The sequence below is a fragment of the Galeopterus variegatus genome, unplaced genomic scaffold (assembly GCF_000696425.1).
Source record: "Galeopterus variegatus unplaced genomic scaffold, G_variegatus-3.0.2 Scaffold3475, whole genome shotgun sequence".
Lineage (NCBI taxonomy): Eukaryota > Metazoa > Chordata > Mammalia > Dermoptera > Cynocephalidae > Galeopterus > Galeopterus variegatus.
This window is the reverse complement of record NW_007729586.1, coordinates 208,611-227,498: the sequence shown is the minus strand read 5'-3', so window position 1 is coordinate 227,498 and position 18,888 is coordinate 208,611. Positions and strand designations below refer to the sequence as shown.

The window sequence follows — 18,888 nt, the reverse complement described above, 5'->3', positions numbered from 1 at the left end:
TCATGTTCCACTTTGCAATTTTAAGGCTTAAGAAACTACCACTTGATGAATTTTGGTGTAGCATCAGTGAAGAATATCCAGAATTCTTTGAAAAAGCTATGAAAATTCTTCTTCATTTTCCAACTATTTATCTGGGCAAAACCAGATTTTCTCATTTACTTAGAAAAACCCAACAAATTGTAACAGATTGAATATAGAAGTGATATGAGAACCCAGCTGTCTTCTATTAAGCCAGGCATTGATGAAATTTCAAAAAATGTAAAACAATGCTACCTTTGCCACTAAATTATTTTCTTTGGAAAATATATTTAATTTGCAGAAAATGATGTTATTTGTATTAACATGTAGTAGGTTTACTACAGTCATTTTAAGTGAATTAATAAATAAATACTTTGAAGATTTCTGTTATACATAATATCATTATATATTATTATATACATAATATATTGAATGCTAGTAAAAATAACCTGTATAAACAAAAGCTTCTTGTGGTCCTCGGTAATCTTAAGACTGTAACGTGGTCCTCAGGACCACTGTCATTTGGAATAGCCCCAATCATGAAAACAGACTGAAAGATCATTAAAGGCTTATCATGATATTTTGTCTACAGAGTGGCCATCACCTCAATTGTATTCGTATGATATATTTTTTGTTTTATACAAATGTAAATAAGCCCTCTAACATAAACTTCATTTTGTAGACTGGTGAAGATCATTAAAGGCTTATCATGATATTTTGTCTACAGAGTGGCCATCACCTCAATTGTATTTGTATGATATATTTTTTGTTTTATACAAATGTAAATAAGCCCTCTAACATAAACTTCATTTTGTAGACTGGTGTACCGTGTACTTGACATCTCTGCTGTGGGGACCGGGATAAAAGAACTGATGGAAACCATCCTACAAATCCTGCAGCTTGGGTAAAACAGAATCACACCCTTGAATGCGCACACCACACCCGGCATTCTTTTGTCTGTTGGTTCAGTTTGAATCTCTTCCCTACCCCACTCTCTCATGATGGGAGTTGTTACACAATTCATGAAGTAGTTGTCTAAAGCCCCTTCAGAATTAATGATTACCTTTGATTTGATTACTCTTACACACTTAACCAATGTGAAGTTGAAACATCAAGTCTTAGTCACCTTTTGTTCTTCCTGAAGACATTATTTACTTAATGAAATATTTGTTGAGCACCTATTACGTGCCAGGCACTATGCTGGCTGCTAGGAATCAAACTATAAATGAGGCCCTTGCTTGGAGGAGAATTAAGTAATTATAATGTGATATCATAAGAGAATAATGGGGTGCTGTGCAAGTCCATGAGAAGGGTAGCAGTGGGGTATCAAGGAAGAATTCTTGGAGAAAGTAACATCTAAATACAGATCCAAAAAACAGCCCAGTCATCTTGGGTTAAAGTACGGGGGTGGGGGTGGGGGTGGATTGTGGAGTAAACGAGGGTTAAAAGGAAGAAGGAATGGCTTAAACTGTGACATACCCAGGAAATGTTACAAAATTAACCATTACTACAGAAAATCACCTTAATTTTAAATACCTAGATAAGATCAACACATCTTCCTTGAATTTTAGTTTGAGAAGTAAAATGGGATATTTTAAAATCATTTTAATAGGCTTAAATACATTTAATTAAAATCAGGACTGTCACTATCTTACAAAAGAATTGCTGGATTAAAAAAAGATTTAAAATTTTATTAAAAAGATTTCAAAGATTAATTTAGTACACTGTAAAAAAAAAATAATTCTTACTTTATTCAAGGCACTGAGCTCAGTGCTGAAAGAGATACAGAAACATCGAACCGGGCTGAGCCTGACCCTCCTTCACTGAGGAGACCCCTGACCCTCAGCCCCAGCGTCTGGTCCTCCCGCCTTTGGGCCGACCTCATGCATGGTGCAGCCATCTGGTATTGAATGTATCTCAGCAAAGGACAGTCATTTGCTCGTATCTGTCCCCACACGAGACCACAGGGACTCTGTGGGGTTTGCTTCTGTGTCCTCCCTGTGTCCTGTGCACAGAACAGATGTACGATGAGAGCTGCTGAGTGAAGGGGAGAGCTGAGGAGTTAAGGAATGAATCTAGAATTCTAGCACTTTCCAATTCCAAGTAGTTTGCCTTGTAGTAAGCTTTCCCCCGTGTCATTCTTTTCCAGGCTCCAAGCCACATATATGGCGGGCACAGCAGCCATGTCACCAACGTCGATTTCCTCTGTGAAGACAGCCACCTCATCTCCACAGGCGGGAAAGACACGAGCATCATGCAGTGGCGGGTCATTTAGTCCCCGGCAAGGACTGCGAGAAGCAGAACATGCACGGGAAGACAGACTCGCATCACGCTCGGTCACTGTGATTTCTGTTTTGTTTAAGAAATTCTTACAAACCTCAGGAAACTATGCCCTCTGCCGGTCACCTTAGCTTAGTGAGTCAGCAAGTGTCCCGTCAGAGACCCCGTTCCGTTCCCACTTTCGTTGTGCGATGTGTGAAATGTGCACACTGAATATGAGAGAGGCTCCAGAGTTGACCTTATGGTGACAACAGAAGTACCTGGTGTACCCGTAGTGACTTTTCTATGAACTCTTCCAAAATGCTCACAGGATGCCTTTTAAAATATTGTATATAGTCTTTACTATGTCGCCATCTAGCTTGCTAAGTCAAATATTTATAATAATGAGGTACTGAATGATCGCTTTCCAGTAGTGGGTCCTCAAAGGATAAATTGCTTGAGAAGAGAGTGGATAGTGATTTGCACAGCTGGTCAGGAAATACAAATATGAGGCTTTATTTGGTTACATTTTCTAAGGTTTCATTCAATTCTCCCTTTGGGAGGCTGGTGAGAAAAGGGTGTATTCTTTTTGTGTTGAGCAGATTCTACTCCAAATTAACTTAAATATTTCAGCAGGTTATACAAGCGTTTCAGAGTTTCAGTGAGACGGTCCTGCCTAATGAAATGCAGTCAGCCTCTTAACACCTCCGTGAATTGGTCCCCTCTGTCCCCTGTCCACGTGCCCTGATGAATGGTGAGACATTAGCCACCTTCCTCTGTATATTAATTGGCATGATATGGCATTGTACTTGTATAGGATTTTAGCAATTCATAATAAATATGTAAGGCTAGGCTTTACTGTTTTATGCTTATGGACATTGTACATTTGTATTTTATGACCAAGTAGACAAGTCAAAAAGATATCTCTTAAGTGTACCATAAACCTGCGGAGGGGAAAAGTCTCGAAAGGTCCACCAGGTACTAAGGGCAGCTTCTTCTCCTGTCTTTTGTGCATGGATGGCTCACGATACCGTATGAAATAAGATTGTGCTCTTATGAGTAAAACTTAGGTGGCATAAATTTGTCCAGAAGGCCTTATCCATAGTGTGACAGATTGAAATTTATTGTTTACATTGGAGAATGTATCTCGGATTTTTAAATAGAAGAGTAATAAACAGACTTTGAAACAAATGTTGAGATTTTCACTTCTAGGCAAGTAAATGAATTGGATTATCTGAACTCTACAGCACTGGTTGTTTAGAGTGGCTGACTAAGTGCGACAGTGGAAACCTTTTTTATGGCATCTCCAGCCTGCTGCAGAAGTGCAGGGCGCCACTGAACAACGTGCATTAAAGATGCATCTGTTTGTATGTCTCCTTATCAAATATATTCTGTAATGAAATAAAATCTGAAAAGTGGATTTCTTATGGACCTATATTCATAAAAGTATATAAATTAAAATATTTAAAATTAGATACGATTGACCCTATATTCTGTTTCATATACAGAACTTTTTACTCTCCCGGGAAATTCGCAAATGGAACTGTAGTTTGCATGTGGTGTGGAAGTGCTCATCAGATTAAGTAACTATAAAGAAGTTGACTTCATTACCATACCCAGTTGCTAGTGTACTTGGTCATGTAAATACTGGCAAAAACAACCATTTTTCAATTAATAATTGAGGGAATAATGAGATCTGGGAAGGGTGAGGGATCATTATTGACTTATAAGTCAGTAAGATCTACTTTTTTAAAAAAAATTTTTACTGAATCAAAATTATACATATTTGGGGGTTCAACATTGAGATATGTGGATCAAATCAATATTACTAGCGTATATATTGTTACAAATTGTAATTATTCTTTATGCCCCTTGTCCAATCCCACCCTATTCCCCTTCCTTTCCCCCCCCAATCACCCTAGATTTCTTCTCTCCCTCTGAAAGAATAATGGTTGCTCTGTTGATTTGCTGCCCAGATGATCTGTCCAATGCTGAGAGGCATGATCAGGTCCCCCAATACTATCATAGAGCATATGTCTCTTCCATCACTATGAAATGGGCTCTGTGGAGACAGACATCCTCCTCCTTTCTTTATCTCTGCTGGTGACTCTCCTTGTGTCAACTCACACCAGTTGCCAGTGGACCATATGCGTGGTGGTTGTGGCATCTAGCCATCTTCACGGAAGCCATGGTTATCGTGGTGGCTGTGGTGGTCACCCACATGGAGGAGATGTTTTTGGCCTGCTCCGTGGTGCTGGCAGTGTACCTGGTTGTGGAGAGTGTCTGATCCCTGGTTCCATGCCCCGGGTCCCAAAGTGGGTCCCGAGATGCTGGCATGGTGTACATGGTTGTGGGAGGGGGGTCCAGTCCCCAGCTCCTTACCCTGGGTCCCTAGGCATGCCCCAAGGTGCATATTTCTACTTTTAAATGCCATATCTAGGAAGGAAATGTGTTAATATTTATTTCATTGTGCCAATGCCAAATCAGATTCTATTGTAAAACTAGATCAAATATGAATCAGTACACTGTAAAACTCAAAATCTCTATGGGAAATGTAATGAGAAACAGGGGTTATTATTTTCTGAGAATAACTTCTCAACTCTCATTATGCTCTGTTGAAGAAAACATTACATATTTCTGGTCATTTAAAAGAAGTAGAGTCTTTTATTTCTGGATAATAAATTGTAATTGAATCACTGAGACTATTTTGGGAAAACAGTTTCAATACCAATAGTCTGATGTGACTCTGGTGTTATAAAGGAAAAATCTGATTTTCCCTAACATAAGCTTAGATTTATCCAGTCTAAGTCCTTCCCATTCCTTCAGTTTAATCCTTATATATCATTTTCTTTCCAAAAATATAATCAAATATAGAGCCTTGAATTGTTCTCTTTTGTCTTGCTAGCCTTTATCAGTAGCTCCATATTTTTAAGGCCTTAAATTTCTATAAATGTGATAATCACAGTGGTATTCTATCACTTCCAATACCCCAACTTAAACCACTCAGTCAAAATCCAAGGGAATTCCCATTACAAAGAAACTGCAAATTTAGGGGTCAGATGTTCTTCTGCAATTAGAAGAGAATAATGTAATGAAAATTCAAATAGGTTTGAAACTCAGAGGTCATTTCAAACACTAAGCTCAAAAGAACTCATTTGTACATCTGTCAAAACATGAGAAAATCATTATGATTTTGAAAGAATGTTTCAAAGGCCTTATCTATGTGGGAAATTGCACACTGACCTGTAAGGAATATATAATTTATGTTAAACACAGGGTCTCATTCAAGAACTAAAGATAATCTTATATTCAATCAATTCTAGTCCAGAGTTTTTCTAACTTATTTTCAGTAAGAATGTTCTTAAGGGAATAAGTCATATAAATCAAGCAGAACCCAAATGCGGAAAGAGCTTCAAAAGCACCAGAAATGTCTGACTCTCTTCATTTTTACATCAGCAAACACATTTACAAGCCTCTTTTGCTCTTCCTCTGCATTGCAAGGCAAGTGCAGCAGAGCACAATGTAGGGGAAGAAATATAAAACGAAGAATAAAGGCAGTGGGTGACGGGAGTTAAAGGAGAAAAGAGTGAAGAGAAGAGGAGATAGTGATTAGGGACTTAGTAATGATGAGAGTAAAGACAGGTGGGTGAAATCATCAGGGTTAAGGATAGGCGGTAGAGAGCTATAAGAAAAGAAGGCAGGAAAATAGTGAGGTGAGGAGCAAGTGCAAGTGCATCAGGGGAGTCGAGCAGTCCAAGAGGAAAGAGAAGGTACAGAACTTAGTGCTAAAGCTAGAGGAGGTGCCAGAAAAGGAGATCCCATACTGTTGGAAGTATGGAGAGAAACGGGAAAGGTGTAAGAGACAGAGAGGGACACAGAACCGTGAGATGAAAATGCTTTGCAACCTTCTACCAGGATACATAGGGAACCTCATAAAGCCCATACTTATGTCATGAGAAAACAAAATGCAGTAGCGCAATGATACTGACTAGGAGGAAGGGGAGCATATTTCAGGAATTGACACCTTGCTACTAGTTAGTTAGGAAAGCTTCTTCTACTAGTTAGTTAAGAGCTGCTTGATTTTCATGGGCAGTTTGAGTGAAAGGAAAGATGATAGAAAGCCGAAGCAGGGAGATCATGAAGTTAGAGGAGTCCTTTCAGTAAAAGGAGAGAAAGTAAATTGTATTGTGTATTTGCACCAAGTGGGATTTAAGCCAGTTTGCCTTAAAGCAAAATTTCCAAAAAGTTACCCATATTTAAACACAGCTTCTACTATTACTTACTTGATTGATTTGTTTAAGCTATAGACCTTCTTTTCTCTAAATAGCTTATTTAAAAAGGAAATTAACAACATAAACAGTAATATCTGTTTCACATGCTGGTTATGGGTTCTTTTTCCTCATACACATTAAAATAAACAACATATTTGCTATGAAACCACCTAAAATAATATCTCATGCCAGTGTTGCTTTGCATGCGTAGGAAGTGAGACAGTCCTGGGCAATGAAGAAGACAGGAGGGATTTTGTCTGACCTTCCACAGTGGAGGGAAGCTCCTGAAAGATTCTAAGGAGGTGAGAAATGCAGTAGAGCAATGGACAGTGAATCCCAAGGCTTGGAATGGAGCAGGGCTTAATAAAGGACAGCAGAGATGAGGAAGTGGTCCTGGGAGGCCTGGTGTGAAGGTTGAACACTGTCACTTCTGTCCCATTTTATTGGTTAAAGCAACTCACAAACTGGTCTAGATTCAAGAAGTGGGGAATTCCAAACTCTACCTCTGATGGGTGGGATGACAAAGAAATTTTGGCCATTTTTAATCCACTGCAGTTTATATAGTCACATGCTAAAACCTGTCCCATTTTATTGGTTAAAGCAACTCACAAACTGGTCTAGATTCAAGAAGTGGGGAATTAAACTCTACCTCTGATGGGTGGGATGACAAAGAAATTTTGGCCATTTTTAATCCACTGCAGTTTATATAGTCACATGCTAAAATCTCAGCAGAGATGCATCGACCTAATTCAAAAGAGGTAATATTAATTTGGAATGCCATTTTCATGTTCTTTTGATGATACAATATATTCAGGACTGAGCTTTACAGAATCAGGTCAGGTAGAAGAGGAAGATATGAACAGTTTTATTCTAACTCTCACTGTCATTTTGGGATGCTGATTCTCATAGATCCTACCTGACATGTGTACACACACTAACATAAACACACACACCTACCAGTCTAGTGTAGGTTTCTTACACTACCTTTGTTCCAATAAATTAGATCATTTTTATAAAATGGATGGAAAGAACCAAGTTAAAGGCCAACTTAATTTATTTTAACCTAAAAAACACCCTCAAAATGTCTTGTTTTTATATGATATCTCTCAATGGTTGAAACAGCTAATTCAAGCATCTGAACAGATAAATATTCATTTAAGGTTGAGGAATAGTTCCACTTCAGAGTGGAGATGAAGAAAGGATTTATATTCCACTTAATTAATTACTAACAATCAAAGTAATATAGTGTTTTAGTTAACACTTCTGGTATTTTAGTATTATTACCTCAAAAATATAGAAGTGGATAATCTGTCATTATTCCATTGACAAATGTTTAAGAAGCAGTGGAAAGTTCACAGGTCTTCCTAAAACAATGAAGGACTTTTTTATTTTTTGCTCCATTGCTACTGTTTGGGAATGTTTTTTTCTGTTTGTTTGTTTTTTCAAAGTCTAAACACAAATGAGGTTTCCTTTTGGTTTTTGTATAACATTCTGTGCCTGATGGTAAGCTGTTTTCATTCCATTCTTAGCCCACCTCTCCCTACCCTGCTTTGTGGTTTGGGGGATGAACTCTAAAATCACATTTCTGCTTTGCCAGCTGCTCCCTGTCTGGCTCTGCCAGTCGGGGCTGGGGTGGTAGGGTGTGGAGGGGAGTGCGAGGCTGGAAGAGGGATGAGGGGCACATTCCTCTCTCAGGCTTCCTGTCTTATTCCTGCTCCTGTTTTGGCTTCCTGTTCCTGTCTGCCTCACTGTAGCTGTAGTTCTTTACTTGGCAGTGGCAGTATTTTGCAGAAGCAGCAGTTGACTCCAGTTCATGGTTTTACCGATCTTTAGGACCAGCCTCATCACAACCACTCAGGGACATTGGCACCAACTTACTACTAGCTCCTCCTCCTCAGACATCTGAGTCTCTTTCGTAGCTCAGAGACAGTAGCCCTGGCCTAATAATGCCTCATCCTCGGAGATCAGAGGTCCAGATCCACACAGCCCTCCACTCTTCTAACTCCAGGCTTGTAGGTTTTGACAATTGCACCTCTTCTCTTTGACCTCCTGTCCAGGGGTTGTAACTGCTTTCTCCATCGCTACCTCTGTGAGACCCGGTGCTCCCCTTTTGCTTTTTAGTTCTTCGATACCTGGTTACATTAAATTCACTCTGTTTAAATAAGCAATATGATTTCTGTCTTCTGATTGACCCTATTTCCTGTATGAAAGAAATTCAAATTTTTAGATTGGCTCCAATCTTGCTGGAGAAATTTTTTAAATAAAGTGATGGAAGAGTCTACCAGACATTTAAAGAAGAATTAATGCCAATTCTTCTCAAAGTCTTCCAAAAAAATTAAAGAGGAAGGAACACTTTCACATTCAGTTTACAAGGCCAACATACCCTGATTCCAAAGCCAGACAAGGACACTGCAAGAAAAGAAAATTACAGGCCAATATTCTTGATGAATATAGATGTTAAAATTCTCAACAAAATACTAGCAAAGCAAATTCAACAGCACATGAAAAGAATCATACACCATAATCAAGTGGGATTTATTCCTGGGATGCAATGATAGTTTAACATATGCAAATCAATAGATGTGATATTCTGCATTAACAGAATGAAGGATAAAAACCACATAATCATCTCAATAGATGCAGAAAAATCATCTGAAAAAAATCAACATTTTTTTAATGGTAAAAACTCTCAACAAATTAGGTATAGAAGAAATGTATCTCAACATAGTAAAAGCCATATATGACAAGCCTATAGCTAACATCATACTAAATGTTAAAAATCTGAAAGATTTTTTTCTGAGATCAGGAACAAGACAAGAATGCCCCCCTCACCATTTCTATTCAATATAGTATTAGAAGTCCTACTAGAAGCAATGAGGCAAGAAAAATAAATAAACGGCATCCAAATTGGAAAGGAAGAAGTTTAACTGTTTCTGTTTGCAGATGATTTGATCTTATATATAGAAAACTCTAAAGACTTCACTCAAAACCTGTTAGAATTGATAAACACTAAAGGTTCAAGATACAAAACCAACATACAAAACTCAGTAGTGTTTCTATACATTAGCAGCAAACTATTCAAAAAGGAAATCAGGAAAATAATCCCATTTCAGTAGCTACAAACAAATATAAAACCAAAAACCAAAAAAAAAAAACAAACCCTTAGACATAAATTTAACCAAAGAGGTGAAACAACTGTACATTGAAAACTATAAAACTCTAATAAAAAATTTAAAAAGGCACAAATAAATGGAAAGATATTCCACATTCAAGAACTGAAAGAATTTGTACTGATAAAATGTCTAGACTACCCAAAGTGATCTACAGATCAAATGCAATCCCTCTCAAAATTCCAATGACATTTTTTCACACATAGAAAAAAGAATCCAAAATTCATATAGAACCTCAAAAAATACAAAATAACCAAATTCTACCAAACATTTAAAGAAGAATTAAATGTTCCTTAAACAAAAGGAACAAAGCTGGGGGCATCACACCACCTGATTTCAAAACACACAACAAAGCTATAGTAATAAAAACATTATGGTAAGGCATGAAAACATACAGATAGAACACTGGAAAAGAATAAGGTGCCCAGAAATAAATCCATGCATATATGGTCAATTGATCTTTGACAAAGGTGCCAAGGACAACACAATAGGGAAAGGACAGTCTGTTCAATAAATGGTGCTGGGAAAACTGGATATCCATAACCAGAAGGATAAAATTGGACCCTTATCTCTCACTATATACAAAAACCAGTTCAAGGGCCGGCCCGGTGGCGCACCGGATAAGTGCGCCGCTTGGGAAGCGCGGCGGCACTCCCGCCCGAGGGTTCGGATCCCACATGCAGACTGGTTCCCGCTCACTGGCTGAGCGAGGCGCGGGAGCAACACCGAGGGTTGCGATCCCGTTGCCGGTCCCCGGTCCGGTGCGGGGGCGACATTGAGGGTTGCGATCCGTTGCCGGACACGGAAAAAGACAGAAAGACAAAAAAAAAAAAAAAAAAAAAAAACAGTTCAAAATGGATTAAAAATTTAAAAGAAACTATAAGACTACTAGAAAGAAAAAAAACAGGGAAAAAGTTTCTTGACATTGGTCTGGACAATAATGTTTTGGATATGACACCAAAAGCACAGAAAATAAAAGCAAAAATAGACAAATAGGATTATGTCAAACTAAAAAGCTGCACAGCAAGGGAAATAACCAACAGAATGAATAGACAACCTATAAAATAAGGGAAAATAGTTGCAAACCATACGAGGGTACTTTAAAAAGTTCACGGAAAGATTAGTATTATCTTTTAATTCTATTTTTCCACAAACTTTTTGAAGTACCCTCATATATCTGATAAAGGGTTAACATCCAATATACATAAGAAATTCAAACAACTCAATAGCAAGGAAACAACCTGATTTAAAAGTGGGCAAAGGACTTGAAGACATTTCTCAAAGTAAGACATAAAAATGGCTAACAGGCATATGAAAAATGTTCAACATCGTCAATCATAAGGGAAATGCAAATCAAAATCACAATGAGATATCTCCCCACACATGTTAGAATGGCTATTATCAAAAAAGACAAAAGGTAGGTTGGTCGAAAGGTAGTGAGTTATCTCATTTGAGTGTTTCCAGTCAGATACAGATTGAATTTTTTGTTCTACTCTTTCCCCACTTCTCACTACTGCAGTTGACTAGTCAAAAAAAAAAAAAAAAATGACAAGTATTGGCAAGGAGGTGGAGGAAAGAGAACACTTGTGCACTGTTGGTGGGAATGTAAATTAGTATAGCCATTATGGAAAACAGTATGGAAGTTCCTCAAAAAATTAAAAATTGAACTGCCATACAATATATAGAGTGTATATCAAAAGGAAATGAAGTCAGTATGCTGAAGAGAAAGAGCACTGCCATGTTCATTGCAGTATCATTTACAATAGCCAAGATATGGAATTAGTCTGAGTGTCCACTGGCAGATGCACGGATAAAGAAAATAGAACAACCATATGATCCAACAATCCCACTACTGGCTGTATATACAAAAGAAACAAAATCAGTATGTCAGAGAAATATCTGCCCTATCTTGTTCATTCCAGCATTATTCACTATAGCCAAGATAGCCAAGATATAGAATCAACCTAAGTGTTCATCAACAGAAGAATGGACAAAAAAAAAAAAAAAAGTGGTATATATATATATATACACACACACAATGAAATACTATTCAGCCAAAAAAAAGGAAATCTTGTCATTTGCAACAACACAGATGAACCTGGAGGACATGATGCTAAGTGAAATAAGCTAGGCATAAAAACAAATACTGCATGATCTCACTTATATGTGGAATCTAAAAAAGTTGAACTTATAGAAACAGAGAGTAGAATGGCTGTTGCCAGGGGCTGGGGCTGCAGTGGAGAATGAGGAGATATTGGTCAAAGGGTATAAAGTTCTAGTTAGACAGGATGAATAAGTTTTGGAGATCTGTTGTATAGTATGGTATTATAGTTAACAATTATTGTATTATTCAAAATTGCTAAGAGATTAGACTTTAAATGTTTTCACCACAAAAAGAGAGTATGTGAGTCGACAGACATGTTAATTAGCTTGATTTAATCGTTTCATAATGTATGCATACAGAAAACACGTTATACATGGTAAATATATACAATATTTATTTTTCAATTATACCTTAATAAAACTGGGGGGAAAATGTGACTAAAGAGTAACATGGGTGACAAAATAGTAGCATAAAGTTCACCTTGATCAATTTAAGTATGGTCTTAGATGTTCAGGGTGTATCTACCAGAAGGCTGTAAAGAATATAATCTTAAAGAAGTATCAGGGTTTACCACACTCATTTGAAGTGGTTTAAGATTACAGAGACTCTCTAGTAATAAAACAACATACTTAACATAAATGTAGACTTTTCACCTAATGATTTGGAAGAGCTTTGTAATATTGACCCTTTTAGTTAATCTGCACAATATTCTCATAACTGTGATGGGAGGTAAACATCACACACATGAACCATCCAAAGATTAAGATTGTTTCACGTATACTTGTTTCATGCAAATATAGTGGAAAATCCAAATAAATCATTTTATATGTAATTCAGTTAAGCAAGGACATATAGATGAAAAGAGTAAAATAACTGATTTTCAATGGATTGCAGCTTCAGTTGGAATGTGTGAGTATAGGGACTATTTAGTAATTATGGTTCTGAGCTGAAGATGCAGTAATTTGGGGCTTCATTGGGCCCCATCTTCCCTAGGGAGATTATGTACCAGGAATGATAGCTTTTTCAGATTCGTGAGAGAATCTTACTTCATGACTGAGTGACTCTTAATCATAAATACAGTTAACAGTGCTAGTAGGCCAAACTTAGGTGTCAGCCCTGGGTGTTGCTGGTTTCAAAGGTGTTAAGTGGAGCCTTAGCCTGGAGAAAGGTGTAGGGGGCAGTTGGAAAGTTTTACAGAAAGTTACATAATAACTTGCATATAAATAGACATCTGTGGAAGGATAAACAAGAAAATGATAACATCTATTGTCTCTTGGGAGGGCATCTAAGTGGCAGGAGAGAGACTTGCCTTTCACTCTATACCCATTTGCACTTTTTAAATTTTGCACAAAGTTTATATATGACCTATTCAAAATACAAATAAAATAACTAAATGTTTAATTCATATTTGTGTTGTCCTTTACCATTTCCAAATGGCTCTCAGTTCTGTAATTCCCTCTGGTTCGGTACTTGCAAAAAGCCTGTGAGGCAAACATGTCAGGTATTCTTCTCATTTTATGCATGAGTTAACTGAGGGTACAGGGGTCTGTCTTCCTGTGTATTATACAGTCAGTTAAAAACTTAGCTTAAAAACAAGGGTTTCTACCTCCAAATCTTGTGTTCTTTCCATCATATCCTGCTTTATTAGGTGTGCTGAGGACGTCAAACAGATGGGGTAGAACGAAAAATCTACCCCAAGGACAGAATTGACAGGCCCAGCTGTGGGCTAAGTAGCCATCTAGGCCTGGTAGAAAGACTGTTGCTGCAGCCACAGCAATCCACAGACCAAAAAGCAGACCCAGAGCTCCATGTAATTAAACAAATTAAACAAATTATGTGTTAAATTATGATAGTCCAGGCCTTGGCACTTTATATGCATTGTTTGCAGTCTTTACCAAGGATTACCTGTCTCTCCAAGACAGGTTATCCTCATTTTGCAGATGGGGAAACTGAGGTACAGAAAGGTTACATAAACAATATATTAGGTTAAAAAATGGTAAGGTTAGGGCCGGCCCGGTGGCGCACTGCTACAGTGCGCCGCTTGGGAAGCGCGGCGGTGCTCCCGCTGAGGGTTCGGATCCCACATACAGACTGGCTGCTCACTGGCTGAGCGAGGTGCGGGGGCAACACCGAGGGTTGCGATCCCGTTGCCGGTCCCGGTCCGGTACGGGCGCGACACTGAGGGTTGCGATCTGTTGCCGGTCACAAAAAAAGAGACAAAAAGGAAAAAAAAAATGGTAAGGCTAGAATTTGTCTTCAATTTGTCTTTCCTAAACCCCATTCAAGGCACTGGGCTTGTTGCTCTGGTGGATAGACAGGTTAATAAGAGGGCAGCAGTCTCAAAACTAGAGGTGTGTGTTGTGGGATGTGGACAGGAGTAGACGGTGGGGCAAAGGGAAGACAAGTACTGTGAAGACTGTAATACTGCGGATCCTAATTCTTATAACAGAAGTTTGAGCAAACTGTGAGGGTTTAAAGGAGGAGGTGATCTAGGCCGCCCTTAGATGCGTTAGAAAGAGCTAGAATGTGAAATGGGCATTGAAGACCTACTAGGAACTTGAAAGGCGGACTATTCCTGTGTGAATGTTTTAATAACTGGCCAATATCTGGAGCATTAATTGTATCTTAAAAAACTATTTTTCTGTGGGCTCCTTGGGGTCAGGTATTTAAACTGCAGGAGCACTTTGGCTACTGGTGAGATGCTGGTAACTAAAGCCCCGGGTTGAGCAGAAGAGGGGAGGAAGAACAGCACAAAAAACAAAACACAATTTGTTGAATGAATGCATGTAAAGTGGCAAGAGAGAAAAGAAAGCATGAGAGCACTACTCCAATCCCCCAATTTTCTATCATTTTGCCTCTGCTGAACTCTCAGTTACACTATTATCTTATTGTAGTAATTATTTAGTGCTTGCCTGTGGTAAAAAGCTCAAAACCATTAAGACACATAAGAATGCGAAGGTAATGTTTTGCTGTATCAGCCGGCTCTCTCCAAGTCTGAGAGCAGCATTAGGTTGGTTGAGTGGCAGAATCCAGAACTCTTGCTACCAAATATTTTCTTCCCTCAATCTAGTATAGTTTTCATATCCTGCTCTCCAGATATTTTTGAACTTTCAAAGGGTGTTTTAGTCTGTTTATTTTGCTTATAACAAAATACTATGGAACTGGGTGATTTATAAAGAAAATGAAATTTATTTTCTTACAGTTTCTGAGGCTGGGAAATCACAGTCAAAGGAATACATCTGGTGGTGGCAGAAGTGACCCCTCACATTGAAAGATGGTGGGAGCAGAGAGAGCAGAGAGAACAAGCTTCTCATTCACTTTCTTTTTAAAGCCCTCAGAACCATGCCCCTGACCACCATTTTTAATCCATTCACTACTGCATGGTCCTACAATCTAATCACCTCTTCAAGGCTCCACCTTTCATAATCCATAATAGGATTTCCCACCCTTTTAACAGTCACAGTGGAGATCAACTTTCTAATACATAAAACTTGAGGGACACAATTTAAGCTTCTGTGAGTTTTGGGGGGCAAAATTCAGTCTACTACAAAGGGCATCAGGGGTTCTATAAGCAATGAAGATTCAAATTGCCTGAAAAACCCATTTACTGATTCTATTTGTTTTACATATATCTAGCTACAGAGAAAGTTTCTTTATTATTATTATTTTTCAGTCCCAGCTAGAAAACATACATTACTGAAACACATTCTCAGTGTTGCAAGACTTGGGAATTCTGAGCTAGGCCTAGGGTGTCTCACACAAGTTGCGAATGAGGGGCAGTGGAGCTGTCAGCAATAGTGCGGTGTGTAATGGAAAGAACGCTGGCGAGGAAGGCGTGCCAAATGGTTCCTACTGCGATCCCATTAACAGGATGGGAGATTTGCCACTCTGCAGTGAGATGGCCTTAGAATGATACCCTACCTGTTAGGACTCCTTTTTCCTCATCTAAAAGATGAGAAAATTGAAAAGATGACCCTCATTTGCTGAGCTCCTGTCAATTAGGTTCTGAACACATTTTAGGATTAAAGTACACTGCTATTTACTTATTTCTCCTATGTGGTTAGCCATTTTAGAGAGTTAAAAATGCTCCATTTGATATGAATCTATAAACTGAGCTGAAAAATTCACTTAAATTTGTGAATGAGTAGAGTTGTCCAGCACAAAGAAAAGTGATTTCTCCAGTAGTTCAGTATAATCTGTGACAAATTACTTCTTCAATATAAATGTTACAATTTGTAAATGCATACAGGGGCTGAATGTACACGCGTTTCCCTGGCCAATCCATTCATTCTGACCCTCTTAAAGATCAGTGTCAGGCTGGCCAGTTAGCTCAGCTGGTTAGAGCAAGATGTTGATAACATCAAGGTCAGGGGTTCAGAGCCTCATATTGGCCAACTATCCAAAAAAAAAAAAAAAAAATCAGTGTTGGTTACCACAGGATTACCTTAATGTTATGACAGGGCAATCTGTGTGGACTTGCCCACCTATGTATATGTGAAAATACAATTATACAATTTGATAGGATTGTCCTACTGTTCCATGATATGACTTACATGTATGACCATGTTATTCATTTGCTTAAATGAAGTTGTTGCTATCATATATTAGTCACATGGCATAAAACAAAACTATCTAACCAACCATAGAAGGTCTTTTTCTCCTTAATGTGGTAGGTTCGATTACTTTTTAAAATTCATCATATATTATATACCTTATTGAGCACCTGCAATCTTTTCAACACGTACCAGTTACAGCTATGTACCAGGCACTGTATGAGTAGGGGCACTGTGGTTATGGTTGTACACAAAATAAGTACAGTCCCTGTATACCAATTCATGAGCATACAATTACACAAACAGGCAAAAGCAATTAAGTATGATCTGTATAGAATGCCACTGGAGATACACAGGATTTATACTGAACCCAGATGCAACAAGTTAGAGATTTTCTGGAGGAAGACGTGCAGGTGGGGAGACCATGGCACATTAATGGAATTCAAAGAGGTTAGAAGAGCTGGAATATTGAATTTGAGGGGGCATGACCACATGAAGCAAGAACAGTGAGTAGCAGTCAGGTTATGCACACCATTATAAACTACCTTAAGGCAGTTGGACTTTGTCCTACAAGTCATTAGAGTGATCGATGTGTTTAATCAGGGGAATAATCAGATTTGTATTAGTCAAGTTTATTCTATCTTCAGTTTGGAAACGGGATTGCCAGAAAGCAAGACTGGAGGCAGAGTGACAATTTAGAAGACCATGGCAGAAATCCAAGTGAGAAATTACAGTGGTTGTAACCAAGGTGATGGGGAAAAGGCTGGGGAAGACAGAGCATATTCAAAAGCTTTGTAGATGATGGAATTGCAAAGATTCAGTGTTTGATTAAAATATGAAGAATACATTAGAGGGACAATCCAGGGAAGGTTCTCTGGTTTCTGAGTTGGGAAACTTGATGACTAGTACTGCCTTCCAATGCAATGAGAAATAAAAAATAAGCAACAGATTTGGGTAAAGGGAGGAAATGTGGTGAATTTGGTTTGGGACACATTGTACTTTGTATGCATATGGACCATCCCCCCTCCCCCCCAAAATAATAATGTCTAACAGGCTGTATTATGTGGATATAAAGCTCAGAAGAGGAATTTGGGCTACATATAAAACAGAGCTAGACAAGTCACCAGCCTAATGGCATCTGAAGCTGTGGATTAAATGACCATTCAGGAAAAGTGTGTACACTTAAAACAGAAGGCCATGGACAGAACACTGACCAAGTCCACATCAGAGGATATCCAGGAGCACAAAATGTCCGAGAAGTTCAGGGGAAGAAGGTTTTTTAAAGATAAAGGAATGGCCAACAGTGTTGGATGACGTAGAGAGGCCAAATAAGGAAAGATCTAAGGAATGCCCATCGGATTTAGCCCGCAGATGGTCATTGGTATGCCTGTGGGAAGAGTTTCACTTGAGTGATGGGGATGTTAGCTAGATTACATAGTGTTGAGAAGTGAGTGGAAGCTGTGACCTTGGTGACAGCAGGGGTAGGAAACACTTTCAAGAGTTTTGGCTGTTAACGGGAGAAGAGAGACAAGGTGCTAGCTCAAAGAGTGTATCAGGTTGAAAAGGTGTTGCAAGAGACTTGAGTATGCTTATATGCTAATGGTGTGAAGCCTAAAAGAATAGTCAGTGGGAGGAGATCCCTAAGGAAGTGAGAAGGAGAATACAGTACAACTCACTGGTGGAAGTTGTACGCTTTCCCAGAAAAGAGTAATGAAAAGAAAGAGTGATGATGGTCCAGAAGGTCACCGGTTGGATAACTAGAGGTAATGTGATAAGGGCTTTTGATATACAAAGATGAATACGGGAGGATTCTAGTTCTCTTTCAGTTTGGAAGAAACAGAGAAAACATACGCAAATAGTTCTGTTATTCAATAGAAAGTGATAAATGGCGTGAGAGACTTACAATTCAAAGACAATGAATGGTAACTTACAGATTGGAAAGGTTGTTTCTGATTGGGGATGGAATAAAATCTCATCAAGGAGGTGAAATCTGAGATGTATGTTGAAGTATGTGAGGAACTTGGAGGTATAGACCATTGTATAGCAAGAGAATGGTTTCAGCAAAGGGAAAATATCAATATAGGGAGGGTGGTGTTTAGGGAATGGTGAGTAGATAAGATTTGAATGAAATAGGTATGTGGAATAATAGGCGATAAATTTCAAAATATTACAGGTTGAAGCTTTATTTAGGAAAGTCATGCATGTTAGACCAAGGGATTTGGACTTGTTTTCAGTAGGCAGTAGAGAGTTATGGAGGAATTTTTTTAATGTTTAAAAAATGAAACACTTGGAAATCAAATTAGAAAGGTATGATGTCATACTAAAAAGTAAAGGCATGGAAAATGTTGAATGAAGAGGTATATTAGGTATTAGATAAATATTGATTAATGAATGAATGGGGTAGTTGTATGGATGAACAAACAAAAGAATATGTAGACAATCCTTCTAACACTGGAATCAAGGGCTCACATTGTTTTGCATTTACTACTTAAATCATATGACCAGGCTGATTT

General features: G+C 38.3%; 1 protein-coding gene across 1 annotated transcript in view; it reads right to left on the bottom strand.

The window, feature by feature from the left end:
• Nucleotides 1–2,101: 2,101 nt before the first annotated feature.
• TNIP3 (TNFAIP3 interacting protein 3) overlaps nucleotides 2,102–18,888 on the bottom strand; it is a 164,241-nt gene continuing 147,454 nt past the window's right edge. The window contains exon 13 of the mRNA XM_008585167.1: nucleotides 2,102–2,367. Coding sequence (XP_008583389.1) covers nucleotides 2,102–2,367 — 266 coding nt within the window. The remainder of the gene's footprint in view (nucleotides 2,368–18,888) is intronic.